We start from the raw sequence: 16,460 nt of genomic DNA, 5'->3' as shown, positions 1-16,460 counted from the left end.
ATCACAAGAAAGACAACAAAGTGTTACATCTAGGAAGTGGGGCTAGAAGCTTGGAGAACTTATTTTTCATTTTATTCTTTTCAGTAAGGTTTTAAGTTTTACCACAGATATGTATTACCTTTAAAGAAAAACAATTAGACATAAAAACAATAAGACATTCAACTATTCGTGAATACAATTTGACCCAGAAATTCTTCTTGCAATGATATACACATTCATGCTAATTGAGTTGCACATGTGCAAAATGAGATGTTATGAAGCTGTTCATCAGGCACTGTATATAAGAGCAAGCAACTGAAAACAATAAAGTGATTAGTAGGGGCCTTGTAACACGGAATAATATGCAGCTCTTAAAAAAAGGACTATAGCTCTTTATGTTCTGGTAAGGAGTTACAGTGTTACATAAAAAAAGCAAAGTACACAAGAGTGCATATGGTATGTTATGTGAAAATAAAAAAGAATATATAATAATATCTGCACATGTAATCTCTTAAAGGATATATAAAATATTGACAAAAAACTGGTTATGAAAAGAATGGGTGGCTGGGAGACAGGGATGACTGCCCTATATATGCTTTTATATCATATAAACTTTTTACCATGTGAGTATACAGTAGAAATAATTTTATAGCTTTTCAAGATAACACAAATAGGGCAATGGGAAGTACTTACATTTTTAAATAATTAACCAACATTATAATATAAAACAACTGTTGATAATCAAAACAATAAAAGCAAGAAAATACTTGTAAAGAAAATTTTTCCTTTAGAGAAACCAGGTAATCTTGTTAAAGGTAAAACAATCTGAGAAACTGTTATCTGAGTCAACTCATTGCTCAAAGGTTCCTCAGGCAGTTCAAATCTGTTGAACTTTGATACATTTTTATTCTGATGCATAAGTTACAGCACAGAAAAATTATCTAGTTGTTGTTTTAAGCTGTTTCCTGAACACCTCTCATTAATGTAGACAAAATTCCAATAAAATCCTGTGCATCAGCTGAACAAATGTTGGAATAAGACAACATACAGTTCCTATTCAAAACCATGCTATGCCCATTTCTGACATACTAATCATCACACTTCAAAAGAGACAGGGGGTTAAGAAGACAGAGAAAAACAATGTGAAATATACAAAGCTGTGGAGAGACTACCACATCAAGTGCACACTCTCAGCAGCTTGAGGACAGGACCAGTTTCCTCCCATGTCACATTTACTGTAGCACTCAGCAGAGTGGTTGTCATGTAGCAAATATCTATGGGTGGATTTGCAAAATGAAGTTAGTTAGGTTGAGCAAGGGCAGATGATAAAAGGCTATGAAATTAAGAAGGATGAGCTAAATGTGAATAATAGGTTATTTACTATATCCCCCAAAACAAGAAGTACACAGGTTAGAAGAGAAGAATTAAGTCAAATACAAGACAGAAAACATACAGAATTTCTTGTCTTAAGTTATAACTGCTGATAATAAAATACACATATATATAATAAAAAGAAGTAATTAAAATATCCTTAAACCGTAATTTCATGTACTTAGTGGTGGCTTCACTTAACTCACAAAGTAAGAGAATTTTATCTTTCGAATTCATATTTAATACCAATCCTGGCATGCCTGGCTGGCTCGGATGGTGGAGCATGCAACTCTTGATCTTGGGGTCATGAGTTTGGGCCCCATGTTGTGTTTAGAGTTTACTTAAAAAAATACCAGGGCACCTAGATGGCTAAGTCAGTTAAGCATTCAATTCTTGATTTTGGTTCAGGTCATGATCTCGCAGTTTTGTGAGTCTGAGCCCCATATCTGGTTCTGTGCTGACAGCTCAGGGCCTGTTTGGGATATTCTCTCTCTCTCTCTCTCTCTCTCTCTCTCTCTCTCTCTGTCTTTCTCTCTCTCTCTCTCTCTGTTCCTCCCCTGCTCCCACTCACTCATTCACTCACTCAATAAATAAAACCAATTCTTCTCAAACTCTTCCCCCAACACCTTCCCAAAAAAGAGAACTTCAATCATGTGTCAAGATGCCTTAGTCATATTTCTTAATATAAAATTATAAAGCAATACACTTTACATTTATAAAGATACATAGTAATACAAGTTAATGACATAAAGATGTGATTGCTTATGAAAATCTAAAACCAGTAATCAAAAATCCTCTCAGAACCTCTTATCATTAGGCTGACAATACTTTATAGTTTTCTTGGGATAGTCCCAATATGTCTGTTGTCCTGGCAAAATTATTAAAAGTGCTCCACTTTACTCTCAAAAGTGTCCTGGTTTGGATGGTAAATGATACAGTTACACTAGTAGGTATGCCAGATAAAAAACACTGAATGTCGAGTTAAATTTGCATTTCAGATAAACAAAAAATAATTTTTTAGTATAAGTATGTCCCATGCAATTTTTCAGACATACTGGGTGTCTTGAAAGAATGTGTGTATGCACATAACACATGCTAAATCTGGCAACCCCACCTCCCAGTGATAATTTTCCTAAACACTTATAATTATCTTACTGTGAACTTTCAGATAAGGCAAAAACACATTGAAAATAAAGTAAAATGGAGGCGCCTAAGTAGCTCATTCAGTTGAGCATCCAACTCTTGATTTCAGCTCAGGTCATCATCTCATGGTTGGTGAGACTGAGCCCCATGTCCCTCTGGCTCTGCACTGACAGCACAGAACCTGCTTGGGGTTCTCTCTCCCTCCTCTCTGCCCCTCCCCTGCTCACACTTGCACTTTCTCTCAAAATAAATAAATAAACTTAAAAAAAAAAATTAAGTGAGGGGCGCCTGGGTGGCTCAGTCAGTTAAACATCCACTTCGGCCCAGGTCATGATCTCACAGTTTGTGAGTTCGAGCCCTGCTTTGGTGTATGGGTTGACAGCTCAGAGCCTGGAGACTGCTTCAGATTCTGTGTCTCCCTCCCTCCCTCTCTCTCTCTCTCTGCCTCTCCCCCCACTCTCAAAAATAAACATTGAAAAATAAATAAATAAATGAAGTGAAAGTCAAACTAAAGCATGACCAGATTTTTGGTAGGGAGGATTCCCATACTTAGAAGGCCCACTAGGGTTCCTGCCACGGAACACGCAGTTCTCCATACCAGTTTTCACCCATGTGAGTAGCATAAAAGGGATCCCAATGCTTGCCCACAGTTAAGAGTAATGGAATCCAGCTGATTCCTAGAACTTTCCAAAATAACATATTAGGATCCTGGTATCAGTACCTCTTTTCCAGTAATCAGTAAGGAATGGCCTCATGTCTAGTTCCCTTGGTGAAAAGCAAAGACATCCATCTGTTATTTTTAATTTTTTTTTTTTAATGTTTATATAGTTTTGAGACAGAGAGAGACAGAGCATGAACGGGGGAGGGGCAGAGAGAGAGGGAGACACAGAATCGGAAGCAGGCTCCAGACTCTGGGCCATCAGCCCAGAGCCCGACGCGGGGCTCAAACTCACGGACCGCGGAGATTGTGACCTGAGCTGAAGTCGGACGCTTAACCGACTGAGCCACCCAGGCGCCCCCTTTTTTTTTTTTTAATGTTTATATAGTTTTGAGACAGAGAGAGACAGAGCATGAACGGGGAGGGTCAGAGAGAGAGGGAGACACAGAATCCGAAGCAGACTCCAGGCTCCGACCTGTCAGCACAGAGCCCAAGGCGGGGCTCGAACCCACAAGCTGTGAGATCATGACCTGAGCCGAAGTCGGACGCTTAACCGACTGAGCCACCCAGGCGCCCCTCATCTGTTATTTTTTATTCTAATCACCTGTCAAAATGTCTTCTAGACAGGATACCGATAACTGCAAAAGGAGAAAAAGAAAACCTGAAATAGATTTTTAGGGCTGAGATTTATAACTGAGAAGTATAAGGCACTGATGATAGTATATAGCTAAAAATCCTAATAGTACTACTATGATCATTTCTTTTGACAAAAGCTCTTTCACTATGAATAAATGAGATTTTGGTGAAATATCAAGAATGGGAGGAATGAGCGTTTAAGATTTTTTTCCCCATAGTATCTTTAACATGATGGAATGCAGATAAACATAGGCAAGATTTTTGTCCCCCAACAATTAAGAGAGAGGGAAGTTTTCCATCAACAACCACATTATGACTTGCTCTACTCCTCTCATTCTTGCTCTGGGTTAGTCTCTGGTCACATAACATACAATAAAGGTTTTCAACAAAAAAAGAATACATAACATACAGATTTTTCATCTTTGAAGGGAGACCCAGGAACTTTCACAATTGAAACCCCAGATTTCTGGAGCGTCAGGTTAAGCCTCCGACTTTAGCTCAGGTCATGATCTCATGGTTCGTGAGTTCAAGCCCCACGTCGAGCTCTGTGCTGACAGCTGAGAGCCTGGAGCCTGCTTCGGATTCTGTGTCTCCCTCCATCTCTCTGCCCCTCCCCTGCTCATGCTGTCTCTCTCTCTCTCTCAGAAATAAACAAACATTAAAAAAATTTTTTTTTAATAAAAATAAACAAAAACAAAAACCCAGATTTCTGTGAAAGTTACTACCCTGGTAACTTTAGGTAAACTTGACTGGAAATGTATCATAAATTAAAAACTCTTGAAAGATTTTTATGGAAATTCTAGAAAACCTATTATTATAGTAGTTCTAACATATTTTGCTACTTTACACACAAATAATTAACTCACTCCACCTGACTGAAATGTAGCACTGGAAGAGGAAGGTGAGTGAATACATGTTATTATTACATCACTTAGGTCTTTTAAAATATACCCTGAATTTCACATACAGAGAATAAACAGTTTTGGTTTGAATGGCTAATAAATGGTAAGAAAAAAAAATCAAATGGGAGAAAACACAGATGATTATCAAGTTTTGACAGTACTATAAAGTGTGAAAAATGCATATTTTAACACATCTATAAATTGCCAAAACTAGAGGTTTTCAAGGTTCATATGAAAAACACTGAGTCCTTCCTTCTCTGTCCTCCAGTTATTCTCCATCATAGTACCATATTTGTTTGCTCCATAGCATTTAAATTTTTTTTTTTTAATGTTTATTCATTTTTGAGAGAGACAGACACAGCACGAGCAGGGGAGGGGCAGGGAGAGAGAGACACACACACAATCTGAAACAGGCTCCAGGCTCTGAGCTGTCAGCACAGAGCCCGACGTGGGGCTCGAACCCACAAGCTGTGAGATCATGACCAGAGCTGAAGTCGGACATTTAATCAATTGAGCCACCCAGGTGCCCCTACTTCATAGCATTTAACATAATTTATAATTATGTTGTATTTGTGTATATATTTACTGCTGGTCTCCCCAAGCTATACTACTATTCATTCAATTAACCTGTTGAGCACCGATTCAGTGAATGATTAACAATCTGCTTCAACTATGTAAACCAAACTCAACCCAAGCATACTTTGTTTTCCATGAGTGTGGCCAGATGTACTGGCCTATCATAACTGCTAACTTTTCTAATGCTATGATGCCAATAATGAATAGATTTCCTTCAAATTATATAATGTTTGTCTTTCTATTGCCTCAAAAAATTATAGCAAACATCTAAAGACAGGTTTCAGAGGTTTACAAAAACGAACAGGGAAGGAGAATGGAGACACATTGTCTCTTGTATTTCCTTTTATGCTACTACCTTCTTCCAACAAAAGATAGGAAGGAAACAGAAGGAAAATCAGTAGGCTGTGCTGGATTTGGCTAGAATTTCCAAACGTGTATTTGAATTTCAACTTAATCACAGACAGCCCTACTGCATTCAGGCTAAGGCATTTTTCAGTGGCCCGCTGTTGCCACCAGAACACCAAGCTAAACTGCAAAGTTCATCTTTGGATCCTTTCAACTGCTATTCTCAATTCTATTTCCTGCCTTCTCACCACTCCCTCTACCCCACACCCAAGGTACCCAGCACTGTCAAACTGACGTTTGGCTGTCCAACATTGACCACCTCACTCATGGCTTCCTTCAGCCTTAGTAAAAACTCCCATTTCTAGGACACACCTATTCTTTTCCAGATGTTCAGGTGATATGAATTAATTCTAAGATGTGAATAACTAATAGGCATAATTCTTGTCAGGGGTGGGAGGAAGCTGTTAAAATGAATCACTAAGGAGAAGAGATGATGTTTTTTTTGCTGCATGTATGGGGGAAGAGATTTTTTAGCTGAAAACTTTCTGCTCCTTTAGCATCAGGGAATAAAATAACAAACTACACAGAATTAACATTACAACTATATACCTACCTTAGGACAACCATCATCTAGCCAGATCTGCCAAGGTCTCTGCTGAGTGGAACCACACACTGCTACACTCCTACACTGTCACTTTGCCCTTAACCTAGGCTGATGATTCGCATTGCCAAAATGTAAATCTTGCTTTTTTTATTTCAAATACAGACAACTCTGCTTACTATAGTCCTTTCATATTATCTCTATCTTTATCTAAGCCATGCAGCTTCTTCAGCCCAAGAAGTGACAGAAAAGCCATAAATAAGAGTCAATTATGCTCATAATCCATAGAGAAGGATAAAAGTAGAAAGCAAGCAAGGGTTTTCACAGTTTTCTTTAGAACAGCATTTCCCCTTGTCTGGCAGATAGTGCTATTCCTCGTAAGGATTTGTAGGATTTCTCCTATAGTATGTTTCATTAAGTTCTAAGGTTTTTAACTTACAGAAAAAGAGGACATACCCACAGTCAAATAAATCCAAGCATTTAAAAATAGCTCATATAATGGTTCCTAGCCAACTCTCCCTCTTCCCACAAAAGAATTGCCAATGTAATGTAATAAAAGAAAAAAAAAGAAAAACAGAAAAACCTGAATGATTTTACACAATCTCTGAGTTCACATGAAGGAAAGGAATGTATCACCAGAATGGAACTGACTCCTGGGACGGCCACTTGCTTTTCCCCTCAAACTAAAACTACCTTTCTCTCACCTTCACTAAATGATTTTTGCTAAAATAAATTTTATATTGCCAAAAGTGCTACAAAAGACCTGAATTAAATAGTGCATCTTTAAAAACTGTTGTTTAGGGGCGCCTGGGTGGCTCAGTTGGTTAAGCATCCAAGTTCGCTCAGGTCATGATCTCATGGTTCATGGGTTCGAGCCCCATGTCAGGCTCTGTGCTGACAGCTCGAGCCTTGAGCCTGATTTGGATTCTGTGTTCCTCTCTCTCTCTCTTCCTCCCCCACTCACACTGTCTCTCTCTCAAAAATAAATAAAAGATTAAAAAAAAATTTAAACTGTTGCTTAATCATCAGGATGAATCACCTTTCTTTTCTCCTACCTAGCTTAGACAGTTACACAAAGACAAGAATTCCAATTAGCAGGAAGGGAAGGCAGGCAATTTGGGGGCGTGGACCATTTTCAAAGATATGAAAAGTGTGGGTAAGTGTGGGCAGGGAGAAGAGGGAAGGAAAAGAAGATTGGAACTAACTTTTATTGGGAATTTACTCTGTGCCAGGTAGCAGGTTTGGTAAGTACTTATACCTTACCACCTTAATGTATTTTTTACAATTCTGCAGTGGAAGTATTATCATTCCTATTTTACAGAAAAAAAAAAAAACAAACACAAAAATTTGTACTTAGATTAAATCACTCTCCAAAAGGTCTTAATAGCTAGTAAAACTGCAGATCTCCGATCTGAACCAAAGACAATTTATTCACAAAACTCTAAAAGTGGTAAAAAACAAATAGGGCTGCCCCTGACTGACACCAAGAAGAAACACTCTTTTGACTAATTTCTTACTATGTCAAAGGGATCTAGAAGTCAGTACTCAGTTATGTTATGGATCATATAAATTTTTATAGTGTAGTTTGTGAACATGACCACAGTTTCAGAATTACAGATAAATGTTTTCAAGTCCCAAATACATTAGTCCCCAAATTTCAAAAATATCCCTATTCCTAGTTTGGACACTGGTTTAATGCACCCCAAACACAATGATTTGATGAGCTATACTAAATAATCTGTTTCACAGTTTTCATGTCTTTATTTACTCAGCCTGACTATGCAACAATTAATAATCTCTTATACTGCACTTACATACGTTTCCATTCCTACTTCATTCATGGTCTAGGAGACACGGTTTCATAAAAAATAGCTATAAAAATGTGATAAATGCTATTAGGCATACATAAAGTGTGATGAGCAAACAAAAAGGAAATAAATTTAAGGAATGGTACTACTAATATCTGACTATCATTCACAGGCAACCACCTCTAGGTCTAGAACAGGGTACACAGTATGCTGCCTTTTGCATAAGAAAGGGTGACAGGTAACAGGATATGAACATGTATGAAAAACACATAAAGTAAGGTGGTGAGGTATATGTATATATTCTCTTGTACTTTCAAAAGGAAATGCTGGAAGGATAGGTCAGAAACAAATTTAAAATCATTACTAATAAGGAGTGGGATTAGAGGAAGGGATGAAGGGGACAGAATGAAAACAAGGCTTCTCTGAGGAAATCCTTTCTATTAGAAATTAATTGTTTATTCTTGCAACACATAAACTTTACATATTTACAAGACAGATCAACAAAGAAAAAAACCAACTCCTGTCTTACCCCCTCCCCCTCCCCTGCATCAAAACAAAATTCAACGACAGTTAACACACCAGAAGGGGATTCCTTTTGCAGCGTTTTTTTAGGACCTGAATCCCCAAGACACAGGAGGCACACTACTTACAAGTGTCCAATATAAACATACGTTCTCCTACAGAACGTGAAGAGATTACTCATGAAGCAATATATTTTGTGGAACACAGGACAGCCACTGCTTTGTTTTACAGCTTTATTCAATTCTACATATCCTTGTCTTTTTAATCCTCCCCCAAAGAGCAGAATAAGTGAAGTAAGTTCTATATCTAGATATAGCCTCATAAAATTTTGGAATGCAAAGAAGAAAATGAAGATCCCAAAAGGCCCTTCTAGTGAAGATTTGAGTCCCTCTGTACCTTTGGGAAATACTCATCTACCTAGATTTTAACAACTCTTTTTTTTTTAGATGACTTTTAAAAACTTCAGACAAAATTCATCATTTCAACAATTTAAAGTGCCCAAGTCAGTGGCTTTTAGTATAGGCACAAGGTTGTGCAACAGTTTCCCATTTATAGCCATTCAATTAATTGTGCTTGTTTTCAGCCCCAGTTCTCCCTCCTACTCATCTCTGTCCCTGGCTCTTCTTTGGAGGTCTGCTGGGCTGATCCAGCTCCTGGCTCAGTGTACTCTAGGCTACAGCTTCCCTGTTTCTTCCTCCAACCCACTCCCATCTATCTTCTAACTTCCAGAAATTTCTTGCTTATTGGTGACCCAATCCCTTGCTTCTCTTTGTTGTTTTTATTTCAAGGAACTCTCAGGAGAGACAGGAGTCAAATGCTGGTATCTAGGCCACAAGTGTGAACTTTGTACTTTTAAGGAAAAAGGAAGATTCAACTCTCCACAGAAACTTGCAGAGATAAATAGAACAGTGAGTTCTGTTTTCTCTCATGTTTTCATAGTGCGTGTTATCTATGATGAAACAAAGTGACCACCTAGAGAAACACTAAGTGCTACTTTGATATCTAACAGAATTTTCATGATTATGGGTTCTTATTATATGCGGGACTTTCTATATTCTGTTATTGCATGTTTCTGGGGGAGAACTCCACTATTTTCATTAGCATTCCAAATGCTCTATAACCTAAAAGGTTAAGAGCCACAGGACAAAATGAAATGCACTCTTCCAAATAGTAGTGGAAGGTAAAAACCCCCATTCCATGATGCTGTGTTTGAGTGTCAGATCTTAAATTGAAGGCGTTTAAATCACAAGAAATTAAAGTTTGAAAATAATCTTGAAGTTGTTTAAAAGGCCCAAGGCAATTAGGTAACAAATGAGCGTATAGTATGTTGGTAAACAGTGGGGTGTGTTTTAGGAACACATCCCAATGTACGCTATGCAGTGGCTTAACAAATAACAGAAACACCTCACTCAGGGCATTAGCTCTCGTGTACAGCAAGCAGTTAAGGGGTAGGGATGCCAAATAATTTCCCAATCTGATAATCAGGATAGCTCCTTGAAATATATAGCCTTTAAGGCACAATGTCAAGTTTTACATAGAAGGCGCAGGGACTAAATTTTAAAAGACCTAGAGCTTAGTTAAGATTAGGCTAAAAAGTAACCAAGAAGGGGAAGAACTGATTGATATATTAGCAGTGTCAGTGACAGCAGATATACTGATATATTAGAGTGTCAGTGTCTCTACAAAATTAAACTACAAGTTGTTAATTCTGGTTCTTTAAGATAGGTTTTGCTGAAGCCACCTAAATGTCAATTTTTGGGTTCTAAGCAAATGACATCTGGATATATGGCATTTCACATATTAGTTCAAGTAACTGCCTTATACATATTTTAAAAATAAGTAAAAAATCTAAAAACACAGTAACACAGGAAAGAGTTGTACGGATAACAATGTATGATTTTAACTCTCAATTCTTATTTGCTCAAAATAGTAAAATAAAAATATGTGTACAGTGAAAGAAAAAAATTTTAATGACACTTGTCAACACATGGTAAAGAAGACTTTATTCAGGGAGAGGAAGCTACCAAGATAGGTTACATGACCACTGTAACAGAACTCTGCAGTGGGGGAAGAGATTGGGCTCAACGCTGAATACTGAATAAGCAAGGGGGAATTTACAGCCATGGAGCAAGGTGGGAGTCAGTGGATGGAAAATTACTAAGGGGAAACATCAGGAGTATGGGGACTCTGGCTAAACTGACATAACAGAATTCTCGCTAGACACAAGCCAGTGCAATGAGACATCACCTAGGGGATAATCCATCAGACATTAAGAGTGGGGGTGCTGTTAAATTGGCTTAGAAGGGTTTTTGCTAAAAGAAGATTTTATAAGGAAGTGCACAGATGGGCTTGGGAGAAGGTTCAGGAGACTGACTAAACTTTGGTCAAGCAAATAATCTTTGTCAGCACTTACAGAATTATATTGATACAGTGGCAGCAGTGAAGGTCAGCCACACAGTATATGTTATACCTATGACAGTACTGCTTAAGATCTGGGCTACAGTAGCTTTGGTTGGAACACCTGAAGTGAAAGAAAAAAGTTAATACACATTAACAAACCCATGTAGTTTTGCCTGGTTGAATAAAATGAAGGTAAACTTTTTTTCTGATAACATCTTCAGGAAATAGGGAACAACACTTAAAGATTAATGATTACCATATAATTTTACATGTGTAAGCAGTTTAGCTGACTAGGCTGAATGTACCCTGAATATATGTATCTGAATAAATCTTGTTCATCTGTTGTCATTTGCTTTTTTCAAATAGGTTATCACCAGAAAGATTTCAGTTAATCAAAGGTTAGTTATAGTTCATTGTGGTTTTACTATAAAACTTGATAAACCAAAAGAAACTCCAATTACCTACCTAAGCGATGAAATCCAAAGGTGAATCTTTTGGTTGGAGATTTTGAGGACAGCCACAAAGCAAGCAGGGTCAGTATGATAGCACTTAGGTCAGTTAACATATGAAGTGCATCTGTCATGATTGCTAGGCTATTTGCAATGTATCCACCTTGGAGTAAGGGTGAGAGAGAAGAAGGAATACGTTAGTTAAAATAATAAACATAAGCAATCAAACCAAAAATATGTAACATCCTAGAAAACATCAACTTTCAATTAAATATTTATCCAATCACAATTAAATCAAGGTATTCTGAAATTTTATGCAGAACACTAAATATGTATATATTTTTGTGATGAAAACATCCCCTTCATGGGGCGCCTGGATGGCTCAGTTGGTTAAGTCCGAGTTCAGCTCAGGTCACGATCTCACAGTTGTGAGTTCCAGCCCCCCATCCGACTCTGCTGACAGCTCAGAGCCTGGGGCCTGCTTTGGATTCCGTTTCTCCTTCTCTCTTTGCCCCTTTCCTGCTTGCTCGCTCTCTCAAAAATAAATAAACATTAAAAACAATTAAAAAAAAGAAAATTTTCATTTCTAAGAACAGATTCTCTGAGGAGTCAATGACCTTAAAAAATTAAGTACCAATAAATTGGAGGCTAACACACAGAAATTTTTGTGGTTTAGCACTGCAGCTTTTACTCAAACTACTAATCCTATGAGACACTGAAATTAATAACCACAATATATAAATATTACAAAAAAGGTAAACGTAGAGACTCACTTGTTGTGAGGGTTTGAACACAAAATTAAATGGAAGACATTTTTTTAATGTACATGAGTACATTAACTAATTAATACCTTAACTGATTCCCTTGGTTATAGACAGCAATGTTTCAGAAGGATTAAAGATGGTATTTAGAGTACAATTTTTAACACTGATTTTCCAGCCATTATATGTATATGTAGCATGTAAAATTCATTTCATAGATGTGTATGTGTGTGTATACATATATGTATGTTGTTCTATTATGGTGAATCAATTTTCCTAGCACCATTCATTAAATAAGCTTTTTTATGCCAAGCATTCAAACTTTTGTGTATCAGAATCACCTGGAAGATTTGTTAAACTGCAGATTGCTTGCCCCACTCCCAGAATTTCTAATTCAATAGAGCTGGATGAGGCTTGAGAATCCCTATTTTTAACATGTTCCCAAGGTGACGTCAACGCTTCTAGTCTTGGTACCTCTGAGAATCACTGTTACAATGAACTTCATGGTCAGGGTATTATGACACATAAGTGTGCTGTGCCACTGTTCCCTCTCTTTCTGGGATGAGTGTGCACAGCCAAGAGCAGCAGGACACAAGCTGGCGATCTTGAAATCACATCCATTTACTTCAGTGTGCTCTATACAAATACCAGTTTTTATGTATTCCCTTGACATTAAAAAGCTAAAATCACTAAGAGAAAGTATAACTTGGTAGTTAATAATATGAGATTTTAGACTCTCTGAAACTCTCAGCCAGTTAGTTAATACTTTTGAGCCTCAGTTTCTTTATAAAATAAAAATAATACCTCAAAGTTGTACTGTCCATTAACTTTCTGAGATGATGAAAATATTCTATGTATGCTGTCCAGTAGAGTAGACACTAGTCACATGTAACTTTTGAGCATTTGAAATATGGCTAGTGCAACTGAGGGGTTGAATTTATTTAATTTTAGTTAACATATTTAAAGAGCCATGTGTTGATAATGATCAGCAAAACTAGCAAACTAAGGACCTCTGAAAATAATCTCCTCCACAAAAGCAGGGAGAATATGTGCAAAAATGGTCCAAATCAGCTTTTTCAGAACCCTGGAAATTAACCAAAGGCTGACACAGAAAGTATTAATTCAAGGAAAATGACTGAATCTTTATAAGAACAGTGAGCTCTGTGGCATTCTAATTCACCTTGGACCCATCTCCCTCTCTCCAGCTCTGTGGTAGCCCTGAAAACCAACAAGCACAGTGAAAATCAGTCTGGCAGCCACTGCAAGGTATCAAATGGGGTTAGAGCTCCTAAAAAGCCCAATCCCAAAGAACTAGCATTATTGGATCTGTCTGGTAGTTCCCTGGAAGCCACACTAGCAAGGCTGTTTTCACTGGACTTGACTTGGGGATCTGCCCTATGCAAACCCTAAGGAAGGTTTGTCAAAAACAATCACAGGGAATTGTTCAACACTGCAGCTGCCTGAGGCAACAGATAACAAAGTGTTCCCTGTATTCTGAAATTTCACAATGATACGCCTTGGTGTGGGTTTATTTTCACCCAACTTGCTGGGTTTTTGTTGACTGTTTTAATCTGGAAATGTACACCCTTCAGTTCTGGAGAAATTTCTTAAACTATATTGTTGGTAATTTCTTTTCTTCTGCTTTCTCTATTCCTCAAACTCCTATTACTTGGAGTTTGGATTGATACACTAATTTTCTTATGTTTTTTTCTCTTTTTGCTCTACTCTCTAAGAGATTACCTTAATTCATCTTCTCTTCTAACTTTTATGAAGTTTAAAAATTTTGTTTTTATTGTTGAAAAGCTCTTTACCCTGATTTTCTTTTTTACAACAGCTCATTTTTTTCTAATCTTTTTTTTTTTTAAGTTTGTTTTGAGAGACAGTGAAAGTGGGGTAGGGGTAGGGAGAGGGGGGTACTTAGGATCGCAAGTGGGCTCTGTGCTGACAGCAGAGAGCCTGATGTGGGGTTCAAACACATGACTGTGAGATTGTAACCTGATCAGAAGTCAGACGCTCAACCAACAGAGCCACCCAGCTGCCGTAGCCTATTCTTGTTGATAAATAATCTATTTCTCTGGATAGGAATTATATTATTATATCCGACTGGCTCTTAAACAGGGTTTAACTAGCTTCCTTAGTCTTCCTCTTTACCCACACTCCTAGGGGTATCTGGTGCAAACAATTCTGGGCCTACTGAGGCTTCTGAAGTGCAGTAGTTAGTTCTCAGTATGGTCCCTAGATCAGCAGTATCAGCATCCCCTGGGAACTTGTTAGAAAAGCAAATTCTCAGGCCCTATCCCAGACCTACGAAATTAGAAACTCTCCCCCAGCAATTTGTGTTTTATTTAATAAATTCTCTAGGTGTGGGGCACCTGGGTGGCTCAGTTGGTTAAGTGTCCAATTCTTGATTTCAGTTCAGGTCACGATCTTATGGGCCCTGCATCAGGTTCCACGCTGTCCGCGTAGAGCCTGCTTGGAATTCTGTCTCTCCTTCTCTCTCTGCCTCTCCTCAACTCGTGCTGTCTCTATATACATAAATAAATAAACAAACTTACAAATAAATTCTCTAGGTATTTCTGATGAATTCTGATGAATTAGGTTGCTTCTTGGCTGTCCCCAACTGCTTGCTTAGGAGCTGGCTTCCTAGGGTCTATTAAGTCAGTTACTTCTTTCATCCATCTCTAGTTTCCCAAATTTATCTTGTCTCTACTTTTCCCAATCTTTGTGGATATACATACACATACACATATGGATGGATATACGGTTTTTTGTGTGTGTGTATTTAAAATTCCCTTTATTATAGTTTAAGAGAGGCTTCAGGAGAAAATACATTTAGATACATGAGTTCATTTGCTATCTTTATCTGGAAGTCTGTTTGCATTCATTCATTCAAGCTTTTTCACTCCCAATAAAAATGCAGTTGTTAATCAATAACCATTACTAAATCCAAAGGATATTTTAGTTCTCATCTTATTAGACCTTTCAGCAGCTTCAACTTATTTCCACTTGGAAATACTCTATTTTCTGAGATTCTGGAATACCTGTTTGTCTTCTGCCTGACTTCCAAAGTTGGAGTTCCCCAAAACCTGGGTTTTCTAGGTGGTTTTTCACATTCTGATGGCATTACACACTGTATCTCTTAACTTGACCTCTCTTCTGGACTACTGACTCATATGTAACAGCTCACTAGACATCTTTACTTGGCTATTTTACATACAATTGATAATTAACATGTCTGAAACAACCCTTGAGCCGATGCCTATATCCTGCTCTGTATTTCCTCCCTGCTTCATACATGACATACATTTCCCTACACTCAGATGCTTAAATGATAAACTTCAGAATCATTCCTGATGCTGCTCTCCCATTAATCCCCATATCTAAACCATTAGTAAGTTTTGTTAATGTTACCTCTAGAATGATTCTCAACCAGTTCATTTTTCTCCATCCACACTAATCCAAGCTATAATCATTTCTTGTCTGGACCCCTGCAATAGTTTACTTGCTTCCATTTTTGCACTCTCCAATCCATCTCCACATAAGAGCCACAACAGTATTTTAAAAAGATAAATCCCATCATGTCATTCTCCATTTAAAAGGCTCCACTGGCTTTTCGTTGTACTTATAATTAAAAACTGCACTCTTGGGGCACCTGAGTGGCTCAGTCGGTAAAGCTTCTGACTTCAGCTCGGGTCATGATCTCGCGACTCGTGAGTTCGAGCCCCGCATCGGGCTCTGTGCTGACAGCTCAGAGCCTGGAGCCTGCTTCTGATACTGTCTCCCTCTCTCTGCTCCTCCCCTGTTCACTCTCTCTTTCTCTCAAAATTGAATAAACTTAAAAAAAAAAAACAAACTGCACTCTTAACATGGTCTATCAGAACCAACCTGACCGGGGCGCCTGGGTGGCTCAGTCGGTTAAGCGTCCGACTTCAGCTCAGGTCACGATCTCACGGTCCGTGAGTTCAAGCCCCGCGTCGGGCTCTGGGCTGATGATGGCCCAGAGCCTGGAGCCTGCTTCCGATTCTGTGTCTCCCTCTCTCTCTGACCCTCCCCTGTTCATGCTCTGCCTCTCTCTGTCTCAAAAATAAATAAACGTTAAAAAAAAAAAATAAAGTATGGATAGCTTTAAAAAAAAAAAAAAAAAAAAAAAAAAGAACCAACCTGACCTGGCGCTCCTGTCTCTTTTCCTTTTTTCTTACTATATTCGAGCCAAACTTGCCTTCTTTTTAGGTCCTTTTAAAAAATTGGAGGCTTTTAGGACCTTTGTACATGCTGTTCTCTTCACTTGGAAAACTCCTCTACTCCTTTT

At 38.1% G+C, this 16,460-nt stretch overlaps 2 protein-coding genes across 6 annotated transcripts in view; one reads left to right on the top strand and one right to left on the bottom strand.

Annotated features, from left to right (window-relative positions):
• The window catches only part of BLOC1S6 (biogenesis of lysosomal organelles complex 1 subunit 6), a 130,539-nt gene that overhangs the window by 30,431 nt on the left and 83,648 nt on the right, over nt 1-16,460 (top strand). The gene's annotated exons all lie outside the window — the stretch shown is intronic.
• The window catches only part of SLC30A4 (solute carrier family 30 member 4), a 29,521-nt gene that overhangs the window by 10,164 nt on the left and 2,897 nt on the right, over nt 1-16,460 (bottom strand). For 3 of the 4 annotated variants that reach the window (XM_060618652.2, XM_060618653.2, XM_078448579.1), the window contains exon 2: nt 11,407-11,553. In XM_060618652.2, the coding sequence (XP_060474635.1) occupies nt 11,407-11,553 (147 nt within the window). Of the gene's footprint in view, nt 1-10,474; nt 11,063-11,406; nt 11,554-16,460 lie in introns of those variants that run through there. The other variant, XM_060618654.3, reaches the window with a different exon arrangement.

Source organism: Panthera onca, chromosome B3 (genome assembly GCF_046562875.1).
Source record: "Panthera onca isolate mPanOnc1 chromosome B3, mPanOnc1 haplotype 2, whole genome shotgun sequence".
In the NCBI taxonomy this organism is placed as follows: Eukaryota; Metazoa; Chordata; class Mammalia; order Carnivora; family Felidae; genus Panthera; species Panthera onca.
The sequence above is the reverse complement of the archived record's forward strand: the minus strand, read 5'-3'. Positions and strand labels throughout refer to the sequence as shown.